The 13,440-nt window shown below is 35.5% G+C and overlaps 1 protein-coding gene across 1 annotated transcript in view; it reads left to right on the top strand.

The window, feature by feature from the left end:
• Positions 1-13,440, top strand: part of EAF2 (ELL associated factor 2) — a 51,275-nt gene that overhangs the window by 11,133 nt on the left and 26,702 nt on the right. Inside the window, exons 3-4 of the mRNA XM_010370524.1 lie at positions 7,818-7,954; positions 10,320-10,465. Of these exons, the coding sequence (XP_010368826.1) occupies positions 7,818-7,954; positions 10,320-10,465 (283 nt within the window). The remainder of the gene's footprint in view (positions 1-7,817; positions 7,955-10,319; positions 10,466-13,440) is intronic.

Here is a 13,440-nt window from a genome sequence, read left to right on the forward strand (position 1 = left end):
CATTCCTCAAACTCTGGCTGAAAGTCCAATGATTAGAATTCTAATGATTTAATTGTGTTTTTGAAAGAACTTCAGCAGGAGTTTGAGGAGTGGTTTTAAAAAGAAAGAGACTGTCAGGGAGGCCCTAACCAAAAGTTTTGTCCATTAAAAAAAATTCCAGTTGTATCCAAGTAATGGTACCAGATACTATTTGCATAAAAATACAAGTTCTTTGTTGTATACTCTAGTTTTCTCAGTCCTTGAGTTAGAAATTTTTGAGTATTCAGCTTAAGTTTCTTTTGCTTTTCTTTTATACTGACTTTATCTATTCTCAGAAAAAATCAAGACTGTAACTTTATACTTCAATATATAAAGAAAATGCTGGATTTTTTTCTTTGTTTTGTTTAATTTTTGTAATAGGAGTGGTTTTGTGCTAGTCCATCCACATTCTCCTTTATGCATTAATGAGATGATTTACCATGGTTATATGTATAGCAAGTAAACTCTGTGTCCTCTCATCTGCTGTCTTTTTCCTATTTTTATCAGTTAACCATTTATTGAGAGCCCACTGTTATGTCAGACTGTATCAGTTACTATCTCTGGAGATTTTCCTAAGGCTAATTAAACGTATAGGGGCTTTTTATTGAATATTTGCATTTGTTCTTTCTGGAACTGAAGGAAATGAAAAATATTTAGTATGAGATGTTGTAGATAAGTTAATCTTTCTATTACTCTGTTATGAAAAATTATTCAGGTTCTAGTATTTCTAAAACAATTTGGAAATTTAATCTCCAGTAACCTAAGGCTTCTTTGCTTTATGATGTTTATTAAAGAAAAACCTGAACTAACCACTGAATTTTAAGAGTTTAAAGCCTCACATTAACAGTAGGAACCATCGTGCCGTTGCACTCCAGCCTGGGCAACAAGTGCGAAACTCTGTCTCAAAAAACAAACAAACAAACAACAACAACAAAAAACAGGAACCACTATCTATTGTCTCAGGCTATATAGTATTATTGATCAGTAATGATTGGTTTGCAGAATCACTTTAGTTGGATTTTTTTTTTGCCAAGGAGAATATTGTTTTCTCAAGTTGCTATCCTCCTGTCCTCATCCCTTGCATTGCTTTTCTACTACAAACAAATGGGGATTGTTATGTTTAATAATAAACCCTTGTCATTCACTCATATCTTGCTTTAACCAAGAGTTACTATCTTCCAGGTGTTTGGTTATGGTCTCAATTGAACTATATCTTAAAGGAAGCACAGTTATAGGAGGCCTATGTTTTCAAGCCTGCAAATTGTAAATTTCAGAAATTGTAAAGAAATCATTTGGGAAAAAGTCACTACCATCACCAACGCCCCTTTCCACAAGCCCCCAGAGATATGTCCAAAAAAGAATATGCCTCAGTATTTGTGTGTGTGTATATGCATGGACATTCTGCATGATATGTCATATTCTAAGGTAGCTGCCACTGGGAATACAGAAGTAGACTAGACATAGTCAGTATCCTGAAACATTTTATCATTTAATGGGAGAGACAGGAAATAACTGATTAAAATGTAGAAATCTAAGAACTATAAAAAGATATACATAGAGTATTATAGAAACAAGAAAGAGAGGTATCTCAGCCAGGGTACAGGGAGGACACATCAGGATACATTGAATTTTGAAGATAAGTTAAAGTTACCCAGGTAAAGGAGAGAGGGAAGGACATTTTAGTCAGAGAAAAGAAAAAGACAAGGACTAAGATACAACAACAGAAGAAAGTTTGTTAAACATTTGAAGAACTACATATAATGCCTTGTGGCATATATGTAGTTACATATGTAGGCATATGTGTAGGCTAGGTTAAAAGGGGTGCATATGAGGACAAGGTGGGTAATATTTAGATATTTAGGAACCAGATTGATAAATATAAATTAATTATATATTAATTAAATATAATTGATAATATAAATTAATTATAACTCATTGAAACAATGAGAATGAAAGAGTTATTTAGATCACCATCTGTCAAAAGCAAATATTGTTTCTCCTTGGTATGTAGTCCTTGAACAATCATGAATAACAATGGAAATTACATTCTCAAATAGACTTTGTGAGGGTTTTCCCCCTCCACTTAAAGAACATCTTTAAGCAGGTAGGAGGTTTACTTTTCTTCAGTCATCTTAATTCTGTTGGTATTTTGTGGAAATGTAATGGTTATTAGTTTGAAGCATTTAGATTCTTCTATTTTCTATATGAAATTGCTTTCATCATCCTGGTATAACTGCCTAGGAAGCTTAGAGTCAGACCGTAAAATAGAGCTTTTATTATATTATAATTTTAAGAGTACCTTTGGTTCTTTGGTAGGGTAGATTTTCTAATTCCGTTTGTGTTAGGTTTCTATGGTATTACCAAATGGAAGAAACTAATAAAAATGAACACTGATAGTCTGGTTAAATAGTGGGCATTTACAAATCTCTCTTCCTTACAAACAATTCTCCATGATTGCTATAAAATTTCAAAGTGTTGAATTTTGAAAGAAAAAGTTTTACTTACTTTGACTGTTAAGATTTGTCATTGGTGCTGAGATTGGCATATTTTTAGCATTGACTCTTTATTTTACGGGGTACTTCTGTGGGCTTTTATGAAATAGCCCACTGGAAACTTTTAACTATCTATTATTCAGGCAATGCATTTCTAGTGGTTATGTATAATTTAACCCTCAAAACCTATACTTATGAGGCTCCTATATGTATGAGGGGTACTCCAGATGACCCTCTTGGGTAAAGTCCCTTTCCAAATGAACCTGGTCTGGTTTTCTCCAATGGGTTTACTTAGCCGATATAGGAAAACAGTCCACTACGTTCTTACAATCTCATTTGATTTTAGGACCAGAGTCCTATTTTAACACCCTTTTATATTTTCTAATGAAGTATATCTTTGATTATTACAAAATAACATTGTTGTCCTATTTTAGTGTTTTGAAGCTTAAGTGCCTACTTCTCTGATATATATATATATCCACCTTTCTTTCTTTGGTGTGTTCATAGAATCTTAGTGTCTCTTCCTTTTATTTAGCTGACATTTACATAGCTACCTTTACTTTCTTTCTTTTGTGTGTTCATAGAATCTTAGTGTCTCTTCCTTTTATTTAGCTGACATTTACATAGCTACCTTTACTTTCTTTCTTTTGTGTGTTCATAGAATCTTAGTGTCTCTTCCTTTTGTTTAGCTGACATTTTGTGTGAAGTATATATTTTGTTAATATAATATGCTGTTTTATTTTTAAACCCAGTTTGACACTTTCTGTTTTTATTGGGAGAATACTGTCTATTCAGTCTATTCACATTTAGTTCAAAATTTATATACTTGACTTTTATTTATCTTATAGTTTATTAGTTTTTAAATATTTGTTGTTTCTTCTTTTATATTCTTTATTAGTTTTATCAACCATTTCTTTTTTTTCCTTTGTCTTTTTTTTTTTTCATTACTTTTTAAAATTACTCTTGTTACTTTGGGAGTAGTAGTATACTTTTCCATTCCATTATTGATTATTTTCTTTTCCTGGTGTTCATAATGAGGCATATGATTTTATTTTCTTATACGAAAGCTGAGTTCCTCCATTATTTTCCTACCTCTATCAAGTGAGTTTTTTAGGATACATTTATCTCTTAATAATAAGACTTTTTTCTCCTCCCTTCCACTTTTCTTTCTTTCCACCTCAGCCAAACACCTAAGTTTTTGCCAAGATATTGTATTACATTATAGAATGTCTTCATGTCAAGAATACTTATTTAGCTCTTACATTATACATTCTCAGTCTATTCTTATCCTTCATTTTTTTTTTTTTTTTTTTTTTTTTTTTTTTTTTTTTTTTTTTTTTTTTTTTTGAGATGGAGTCTTACTCTGTCACCCAGGGTGGAGTGCTGTGGCACGATCTCGGCTCACTGCAACCTCCACCTCCTGGGTTTGAGCAATTCTCCTGCCTCAGCCTCCCAAGTAGCTGGGATTACAGGTGCCTGCCACCATGTATTTTGTATTTTTAAGAGATGGGGGTTCACCATGTTGACCAGACTGGTCTCAAACTCCTAACCTCAGATGATCCACCTGCCTCGGCCTCCCAAAGTGCTGGAATTGCAGGCGTGAGCCACCGCGCCCAGCCAAGTCTATTCTTATCCATTTAAACTTAGGAATATAGAAATAGCCGGATTCATTTTATCACTTCTTTTATTTGTATTTATATTTTCTCTTCATTTCCCTATGTTGAGGTGTTGGTTCTAATTCCTTTGTTGTATGGTTAAGAGTCCTTTCATTCCCTCAAATAACATATGCACTCACTTATTTTATTTTATTTATTTTTTAGAGACAAGATTTCATTCTGACGCTTAGGCTGGAGTACAGTGACACAATTATAGCCCACTGCAGCCTCAAACTCCTGGGCTCAAGCAATCCTCCTGCCTCAGCCTTCCAAGCAGCTAGGACTACAAATGTGCACCACCACGCCCAGCTAATTTTTAAATTTTTTTGTAAAGACAGGTTGTCCCCATGTTGCCCAGGCTGGTCGGAAACTCCTGGGCTCAAGTGATCCCCCCACCTTAGCCATCTAAAATGGTGGGATTACATGCATGAGTCACCATATATGGCCCACTCACTTATTTTATATTTTATTTTGTATAGTTTTGTCTTTTGGTTGACCATCCTAAGTCGGTCATTCATGTAAACCAATTATAAGCAATTCTGTGTGGTTTGTAAACAGTGACAAATTGAGAAAGTTGGAGAGTAGATGAGAAGATCATGGAGGGTCCATGTGCAGGTTTATGGAATATGGCTTTTATCCTGAATACATAGTTTTTTAAGCACAGAAAGATTTTTAAGCATGGAAACAATATGATTAGATTTGCCTGTCCACAGAATGGGGAACAAAATTGGAAAGAGAGTAGGGAGGAGAATAACAAACTAGGTGAATGACAATTGAAGGTGTGTAATCACAGTGAACATGGAGCTGATAGGAGGTATTCAATATTTTTTTAGAGACAATGATAGTTCATATGCTTAGTAGTTGTCTGGTACTTTAATAGTTGCCTTTTTGGGGTATTGAATAAGGGAATGGACAGAAACTGAAGCTTAAAAGTTAGGAATGGTACTCAATTCAATGAGGGAGAAAGTTTACATTTATAAAATTTGTTCAAAATGTAGATGGCAGGTGTAGAGATTATGAAAGATTTGTTTCATGTGTTACTTATAACCAGAAATTGTCTATATTGCTCGTATTTAACATTCATTGAACATTTATAAAGGTCTTGGTGCTTCTTCAGGTGCTGAGAACAATTTTTAAAAAATTAATGATTAGTTCTTATTTTCAGGAGCTCAGAGAACAATAATACACTGTAATTTTTAGATGTATTCCATTCTAATTAAGACTATAGGTATCATTAAGAAGAATATATTGCACCAATCTCTTATCAACTGTCATTTGGAGTCCTTAGGTAACTATTTTGGGATATCTTACTTGTTTCAGTTAACACGTCTGAAAAATCTACTTACCAGCCAAGTAGATCTACTTTGTTTTGTTATGATCATGCTCCTGAGTCTCCAACTTACCGGGGCTTCAACTAAGCGCTCCACATCTAACCATTTTAGAGCTAGCCCAGACATATCTTCATTTATGTGTTGTGCATTTTTGATTTTCTGTAGATTACTTTAGTCTTTGGGAGAGGTAAAAAACCCACAAACAACTGTTCCTTTATTTTACATTTATCATTTTCCCTCCATACCTTCAGAGATCTCTAAACTACCCATCTTTTATGGCATTTTCAATTACCAAATTTATCTTATACTCCTCCTAGTGGTCATTTAGTAAATCTCTAATGATTAACTTTATGATACACCCCTCAGGCTTTTTAGAAGCCATCCTTTTCTAACCTAACAGTACTATTTTATTATTTTTGTAATATTTGACAAAATTATTATGATAAATCCATTAAAAATTTAATGTACTTTTACAAACTTCAAAGACAAACATACACAAATAATTGTTTAGAAATACATATATGTAGGATAAAGCAAAAAGTGACAAACATAAAATTCCTTCAGGTTTGGTGGGGCAGGGACAAAAGATATGGGAGGAGCATGTAAGTAGATGTAGTTTATTAGTAATGATCTGGGTTTCTTTCATGGCCAACAGAATAGTATAATGAATGACATGTACCCATCACTGAGCTTTAACAATTATCAACATTTTGCTAATTTTTTTTTTAAATCTAGTGTCTTACCACTTTTTTTTCTTGGCATATTTTATAGCAAATCCCAGACAATGCACCATTTCATCAATGCTTGCTTATGTATCTCTAACTGATAAGGACATTTCTACCTTTATCTAAGCACCATGCTATTGTCACAAATAACATAATTAATAATAATACTTCATCCATAGTCACAATTTTGTGATGATCTCAAAAATGTGTTTTTACAGACATTTGTCTGTAAAATGTCCTAACTAGAATCCAAATAAGATTTCTACATTGTATTTGAATATTATATTTCTTGTCTCTTTTATTCTTTAAAAGTCCCTTCCTTTTCTCTACACCCCTTTTTAAATTTATCTTTTTTAGAGACAGGGTCTCACTGTGTTGCCCAGGTGGGAGTGCAGTGGCTATTCACGGGTGTGAGTATGTTACACTAAAGCCTAGAACTCCTGGCTTCAAGCTGTCCTCCTGCTTCACCACCCATCCTCCACAAGTAGCTGGTACTACAGTGCCTGCACCTGGTTCTCTTTCCTTTTTTTATGCCATTGGTTTGTTGGAAAAACTGTATTATCTGTACAAGAGAATACACCTACATTCTGGACTTCAAATTACTTCTATATGGATGTATTTAACTTGTTCCTCTATTCCTTCTGTTTTCTATAAAACGGTAGTTATATATCTAAGGGCAGGCTGGATTACAGATTATTTGGGGTTTGATAAGAATTAAAATCTTTAGGGTTTTTGTGTGGTTTTTGGCAAGAGTGTTTTATGGATGGCACTGTGTACTTTCATATTGCATCGTTAAGCACATAATGTCTGCTTATCTTACCTTTAATGATGCTAAAATTCATTAGTGGGTTTAGTGTAAGAGGTGTTCCTTAATATGCATAGGGAGGTACTACTTTAAGAAAATGCCAGATTTTAAAAATTAAACTTATAATGCAATAAGAAAGAAGATGAGGAGGCTGGGCACAGTGGCTCATGTCTGTAATCACAGCACTTTGGTAGACTGAGATTGCTTGAGGTCAGGAGTTCAAGACCAGCTTGACCAACATGGTGAAACCCCATCTCTACTAAAAATATAAAAATTAGCTGGGCGTGGTTGTCCATGCCTATAGTCCCAGCTACTCTGGAGGCTGAGGCAGGAGAATCACTTCAACCGGGGAGGTGGAGGTTACAGTGAGCAGAGATCATGCCACTGCACTCTAGCCCAGGCAACAGACTAAGACTCTGTCTCAAAAAAAAAAAAAAAAAGAGGAATAGAAAATATGATTTAAAGCTCTGTTTCCTTATTCATAAAATACATTGGTTGTATTCGAATTGAATCTCAATTGCTCATTATAGGCCAGTGAAACGAATCTTTACTGTCCCAAGGTAAGTACCTCCTCTCTTCCCTTTCCTCAATGACAGCAGCTTTGAGATTTCAGCCTATCTTCATCTGTCTTTTTTATTACACTCTTTGGATTCAGGGTAGTAAATTTAGGTAGTTTATGGGTGACTTGAAGTATAACATAGAAAGAGAAGCACAGAATCAAGATTTCAAAGGCCTTCCCAACTGAATTCCTATGATAAATTTTGAGCAATAATAATTAACTTTTTAAACAGGGTTCAACTCCACCAGTAACTGTTTTCAAAGGTTCAAAAAAACCTTACTTAAAAGAATGCATTTTGATTATTAACCATGATACTGGAGAATGTCGACTAGAAAAACTCAGCAGCAACATCACTGTAAAGAAAACAAGGTATGTGGTTTAATGAAATAAATTATAAACATAAATTTCTAAGGAAATGTCAGAAAAAAATTTACTATATTAAGTCACATTATAATGTAAGGTTTATTTATGTGTGGTACAAAAATGTTTTAATCTTTTTCTAAGTTTAAATTTGGTGCAGGCGCCTATAGTCCCAGCTACTCAGGAGGCTGAGGCAGGAGAATGGCGTAAACCCGGGAGGCAGAGCTTGCAGTGAGCTGAGATCAGTCACTGCACTCCAGCCTGGGCGACAGAGCGAGAGTCCGTCTCAAAAAAAAAAAAAAAAAAAAAAAAAATTTGGTAGAGATCCTAAGCCAAAAGCTTTTTACCACATCACCCTGTGATATATAAAAGCTTGTTTTGCTTCTAAGTGCTTTCTATAGGTATAGGTATACTTTTTATCCTATTGTAGATACTTCTGTATAACTAGATTGAAGGGAGCCATTATACATTCTCTAAAATAATTTCATCTTCATTAGTAAAAATTTATTGAGTACCTATGATGTGTAAGGTACCAGAAAAAGGAAAGTTTGCTTTGCAAACGCCTCAAAACTTCTGCGTTTTATTCAGGTAAACAGACTATTCCATTTAAAAAGTCAATAGGAGAATATACCCATTTCAAATCCTTTTTGGAAACAGGTAAGACATTACTTACCATGTAATATAAGGATATTTGCTCTAAAAGCCATACAAATAGTATAGACAAAAATTGCTCTAGGAATTAAGAAAAAGGAGAAGTAATTGTAGATCGGAACATTCAGGGAGGACTTTTTGATGTACCTTAAGGGAAGTTAGGATCATAAGAATTACCTTGGGTGCTTGTTAAAAATTAGTTCCTGAATCCAGCCTTAAATCAGGGAAGGATCCTGGGAAACTATTTTTTAATATCACCTCACCTTTACCATCCATGCCCTGCTGTGATTCACACCAGAAGAAAGTTTGTGAAATACGATTTAATTGATTAGAGAGGAGATGAGGGTGTAAGCCAAGTTTGAAGGCAGGAATATATCTGACTTATTCAGGGCCAATGAGTAAGACCTATTTGAAGGGAGCAGAGGTTTGTCTCTGTACCCGTGTATATGTTTTGGAAAGTAGGGGGCGATATTGATATTGGGCTAGAGGTAAGATTGTAATTTCGTTGGATGAGGTTAGTGCCATCAATATCAACTAAGAAATTAGGACATTATCTTGCTGATAGTGGTTACATATAAAAGTCTTTTTAACCAGGGATTGGCATGTTTACAGTTTTGTTTTAAAACATTAATTCAGTAGAAAAGCTGAGTAAATGAAACAATGCAGGAATCAGAAAAATGTATAAACCAGGATTTTTGAGAGCAGGAATGAAAAGAAAAGTGAGGTTCTAAAGACTCTTTGAAGGAAGAACTGACAGGATTTGGTGACTGGAAATAGGAGAGGCAAAAATCAAGTATACTTTTGTTATACACTCTTCCTAAAGATGTTGAGAGAAAAGTGTATGAATCTCCTTTATTATCATGCCCATCTGAAGTTATTAATGGAAACTGTAGAAGTGATTAATTTTAACAGAAATGATAATCTTAGAACTTAGGGAATATATCGTACCTGTTATACACTTATATTTTTCCTTTTATTTTAGTCATTTGTGAATATCTTATCTGTTCAATTTAAGCAATGGCTTTTTTTTTTTTTTGGTGGTTGTTTTATTTATTTTTAAATAGAGATGGGGGGGGTCTCATTATATTGCCCAGGCTACTCTTGAACTCCTGGCCTCAAGCCATCCTCCTTCCTCAGCCTCCCAAAGTGCTGGGATTACAGGCATGAGCCACTGCACCAGCCTGGATTTTTGTTTTTGTTTTTGTTTTACGAGACAAGGTCTCACTCTGACACCCAGGCTGGAGTGCAGTGGCGCAAACATAGCTTACTGCAGCTTCAAACTCCTGGGCTCAAATGATCCTCCCACAGCCTCCTGAGTAGCTGAGATTACAGGTGTGCATCATCATGCCCAGCTAATATTTTTATTATTTTTATACAGACAGAGTCTCACTATGTTGACCAGGTTCGTGTTGAATTCCTGGCCTCAAGTAATCCTCCCACTTTGGCCTCCCAACATGCTGGGATTACAGGCATGAGCCACCAAGTCTGGCACTGGTTTTGTTTTTGTTCTTCTTTGTATCCCTCAATGGACATGTGTATCACAGAAATAGAACTTGACAAATACGTGTTAAATTATGAACTAAATTAATGTTTTAATTATGGAATATTACTCTAAAAGATGTTTAGGAAAAGAATAAGGGGTCAGTTTTAGTAACTTTGTAAGTTGAAATTTTTGTTACATTGCTGTCATACCTGTTTCAATATTTGATATTCTTAATTGCAGAGTTGAAGGAAGCAGTAAAATTCAGTATCGTAAAGAACAACAGCCACAACAAATGTGGAATTCGGCCAAGACTCCCAATCTTGGAAAACATTCTCCATCTGAAGATAAGATGTCCCCAGCATCTCCAATAGATGATATTGAAAGAGGTAAAATCTAAGTGTATATAACATCCCTTTATAAGAGATAATTAAGAAATATTAAGGCCAGGCACGGTGACTCACACCTGTAATTCCAGCACTTCGGGAGGCCGAGGTGGGTGGATCATAAGGTCAGTAGTTCAAGACCAGCCTGGCCAACATGGTGAAACCCCATCTCTACTAAAAATACAAAAATTAGCTGGGCATGGTGGTGCACACCTAGAGTCCCAGCTACTCGGGAAGCTGACACAGAAGAATCACTTGAACCCAGGAGGTGGAGGATGCAGTGAGCTGAGATTGCACTGCTGCACTCCAGCCTGGGTAACAGAGCAAGACTCTGTCTCAAAAAAACAAAACAAAAAAAAAGAAATGCTAAATGAATTTTTTCATTTTAATTAACAGTGGTACTAATTATAAACGTTTACCAAGAGGATAATATTTTCTGTAATTACGCATTTTTCTGGGGTAAGGATGTAGCTTATGATTTTTAGTTTTATGCAAGCAATATCCATGTAAGAGAATTTGTATCATTTTCTTTTTTTATTACATCTTAAGTTCTGGGGTACATGTGCACAACGTGCAGGTTTGTTACATATGTATACATGTGCCATGTTGGTGTGCTGCACCCAGTAACTCCTCATTTATATTAGGTATATCTCCTAGTGCTATCCCTCCCCGCTCCCTCTACTCCACAACAGGCCCCGGTGTGTGATGTTCCCCTTTCTGTGTCCAAGTGTTCTCATTGTTCAATTCCCACCTATGAATAAGAACATGTGGTGTTTCGTTTTCTATCCTTGCGACAGTTTGCTGAGAATGATGGTTTCCAGCTGCATCCATGTCCCTACAAAGGACATGAACTCATCCTTTTTTATGGCTGCATAGTATTCCATGGTGTATATGTGCCACATTTTCTTAATCCAGTCTATCATTGATGGACATTTGGGTTGGTTCCAAGTCTTTGCTATTGTGAATAGTGCCACAATAAACATACATGTGCATGTATCTTTATAGCAGCATGATTTATAATCTTTTGGGTATATACCCAGTAATGGCATGGCTGAGTCAAATGGTGTATTTAGTTCTGGATCCTTGAGGAATCACCATACTCTCTTCCACAATGGTTGAACTAGTTTACAGTCCTACCAATGGTGTAAAAGTGTTCCTATTTCTCCACATCCTCTCTAGCACCTGTTGTTTCCTGCCTTTTTAATGATTGCCATTCTAACTGGTGTGAGATGGTATCTCATTGTGGTTTTGATTTGCATTTCTCTGATGACCAGTGATGATGAGCATTTTTTCATGTGTGTGTCGGCTGCAGAAATGTCTTCTTCCGAGAAGTGTCTGTTCATATCCTTTGCTCACTTTTTGATGGGGTTGTTGGTTTTTTTCTTGTAAATTTGTTTAAGTTCTTTTTAGATTCTGGATATTAGCCCTTTGTCAGATGAGTAGATTGCAAAAATTTTCTGCCATTCTGTAGGTTGCCTATTCACTCTGATGGTAGTTTTTTGTTTGTTTTTGTTTTTTGCTGTGTAGAAGCTCTTTAGTTTAATTAGATCCCATTTGTCTATTTCAGCTTTTGTTGGCATTGCTTTTGATGTTTTAGTCATGAAGTCCTTGCCCATGCTTATGTCCTGAATTGTATTGTCTAGGTTTTCTTCTAGGGTTTTTATGGTTTTAGGTCTACCATTTAAGTCTTTAATCCATCTTGAATTCATTTTTGTATAAGGTGTAAGGAAAGGATCCAGTTTCAGTTTTCTACATATGGCTAGCCAGTTTTCCCAGCACCATTTATTAAATAGGGAATCCTTTCCCCATTGCTTGTTTTTGTCAGGTTTGTCAAAGATCAGATGCTTGTAGATGTGTGGTGTTATTTCTGAGGCCTCTGTTCTGTTCCATTGGTCTATATATGTGTTTTGGTACCGTACCAGTACCATGCTGTTTTGGTTATTGTAGCCTTGTAGTATAGTTTGAAGTCAGGTAGTGTGATGCCTCCAGTTTTGTTCCTTTTGCTTAGGATTGTCTTGGCAATGTGGGCTCTTTTTTGTGTCCATATGATATTAAAATAGTTTTTTTCCCAATTCGCTGAAGAAAGCCATTGGTAGCTTGATGGGGATGGCATTGAATCTATAAATTACCTTGGGCAGTATGGCCATTTTCACAATATTGACTCTTCCTATCCATGAGCATGGAATGTTCTTCCATTTGTTTGTGTCCTCTTTTATTTTGTTGAGCAATGATTTGTAGTTCTCTTTGAAGAGGTCCTTCATATCCCTTGTAAGTTGGATTCCTAGGTATTTTATTTTCTTTGTAGCAATTGTGAATGGGAGTTCAGTCATGATTTGGCTCTGTTTGTCCATTATTGGTGTATAGGAATGCTTGTGATTTTTGCCCATTGATTTTGTATCCTGAGATTTTGCTGAAGTTGCTTATCAGCTTGAGGAGATTTGGGGCTGAGACTATGGGGTTTTCTAAATATACAATCATGTCATCTACCAACAGGGATAATTTCACTTCCACTTTTCCTAATCGAATACCCTTTATTTCTTTCTCTTGCCTGATTGCCCTGGCCAGAACTTCCAACACTATGTTAAACAAGAGTGCTGAAAGAGAGCATCCCTGTCTTGTGCCTGTTTTCAAATGGAATGCTTCCAGTTTTTTGCCCATTCAGTATGATATTGGCTGTGGGTTTATCATAAATAGCACTTATTATTTTGAGATACGTTCCATCAATACCTAGTTTATTGAGAGTTTTCAGCATGAAGGGCTGTTGAATTTTGTCAAAGGCCTTTTCTACATCTGTTGAGATAATCATGTGGTTTTTGTCGTTGATTCTGTTTATGCAATGGGTTACATTTATTGATTTGTGTATGTTGAACCAGCCTTGCATCCCAGGGATGAAGCCAACTTGATCGTGATGAATAAGCTTTTTGATGTGCTGCTGGATTCGATTTGCCAGTATTTTATTGAGGATTTTTGCATCGATG

This window comes from Rhinopithecus roxellana, chromosome 1 (genome assembly GCF_007565055.1).
Source record: "Rhinopithecus roxellana isolate Shanxi Qingling chromosome 1, ASM756505v1, whole genome shotgun sequence".
NCBI classification, from domain to species: Eukaryota; Metazoa; Chordata; class Mammalia; order Primates; family Cercopithecidae; genus Rhinopithecus; species Rhinopithecus roxellana.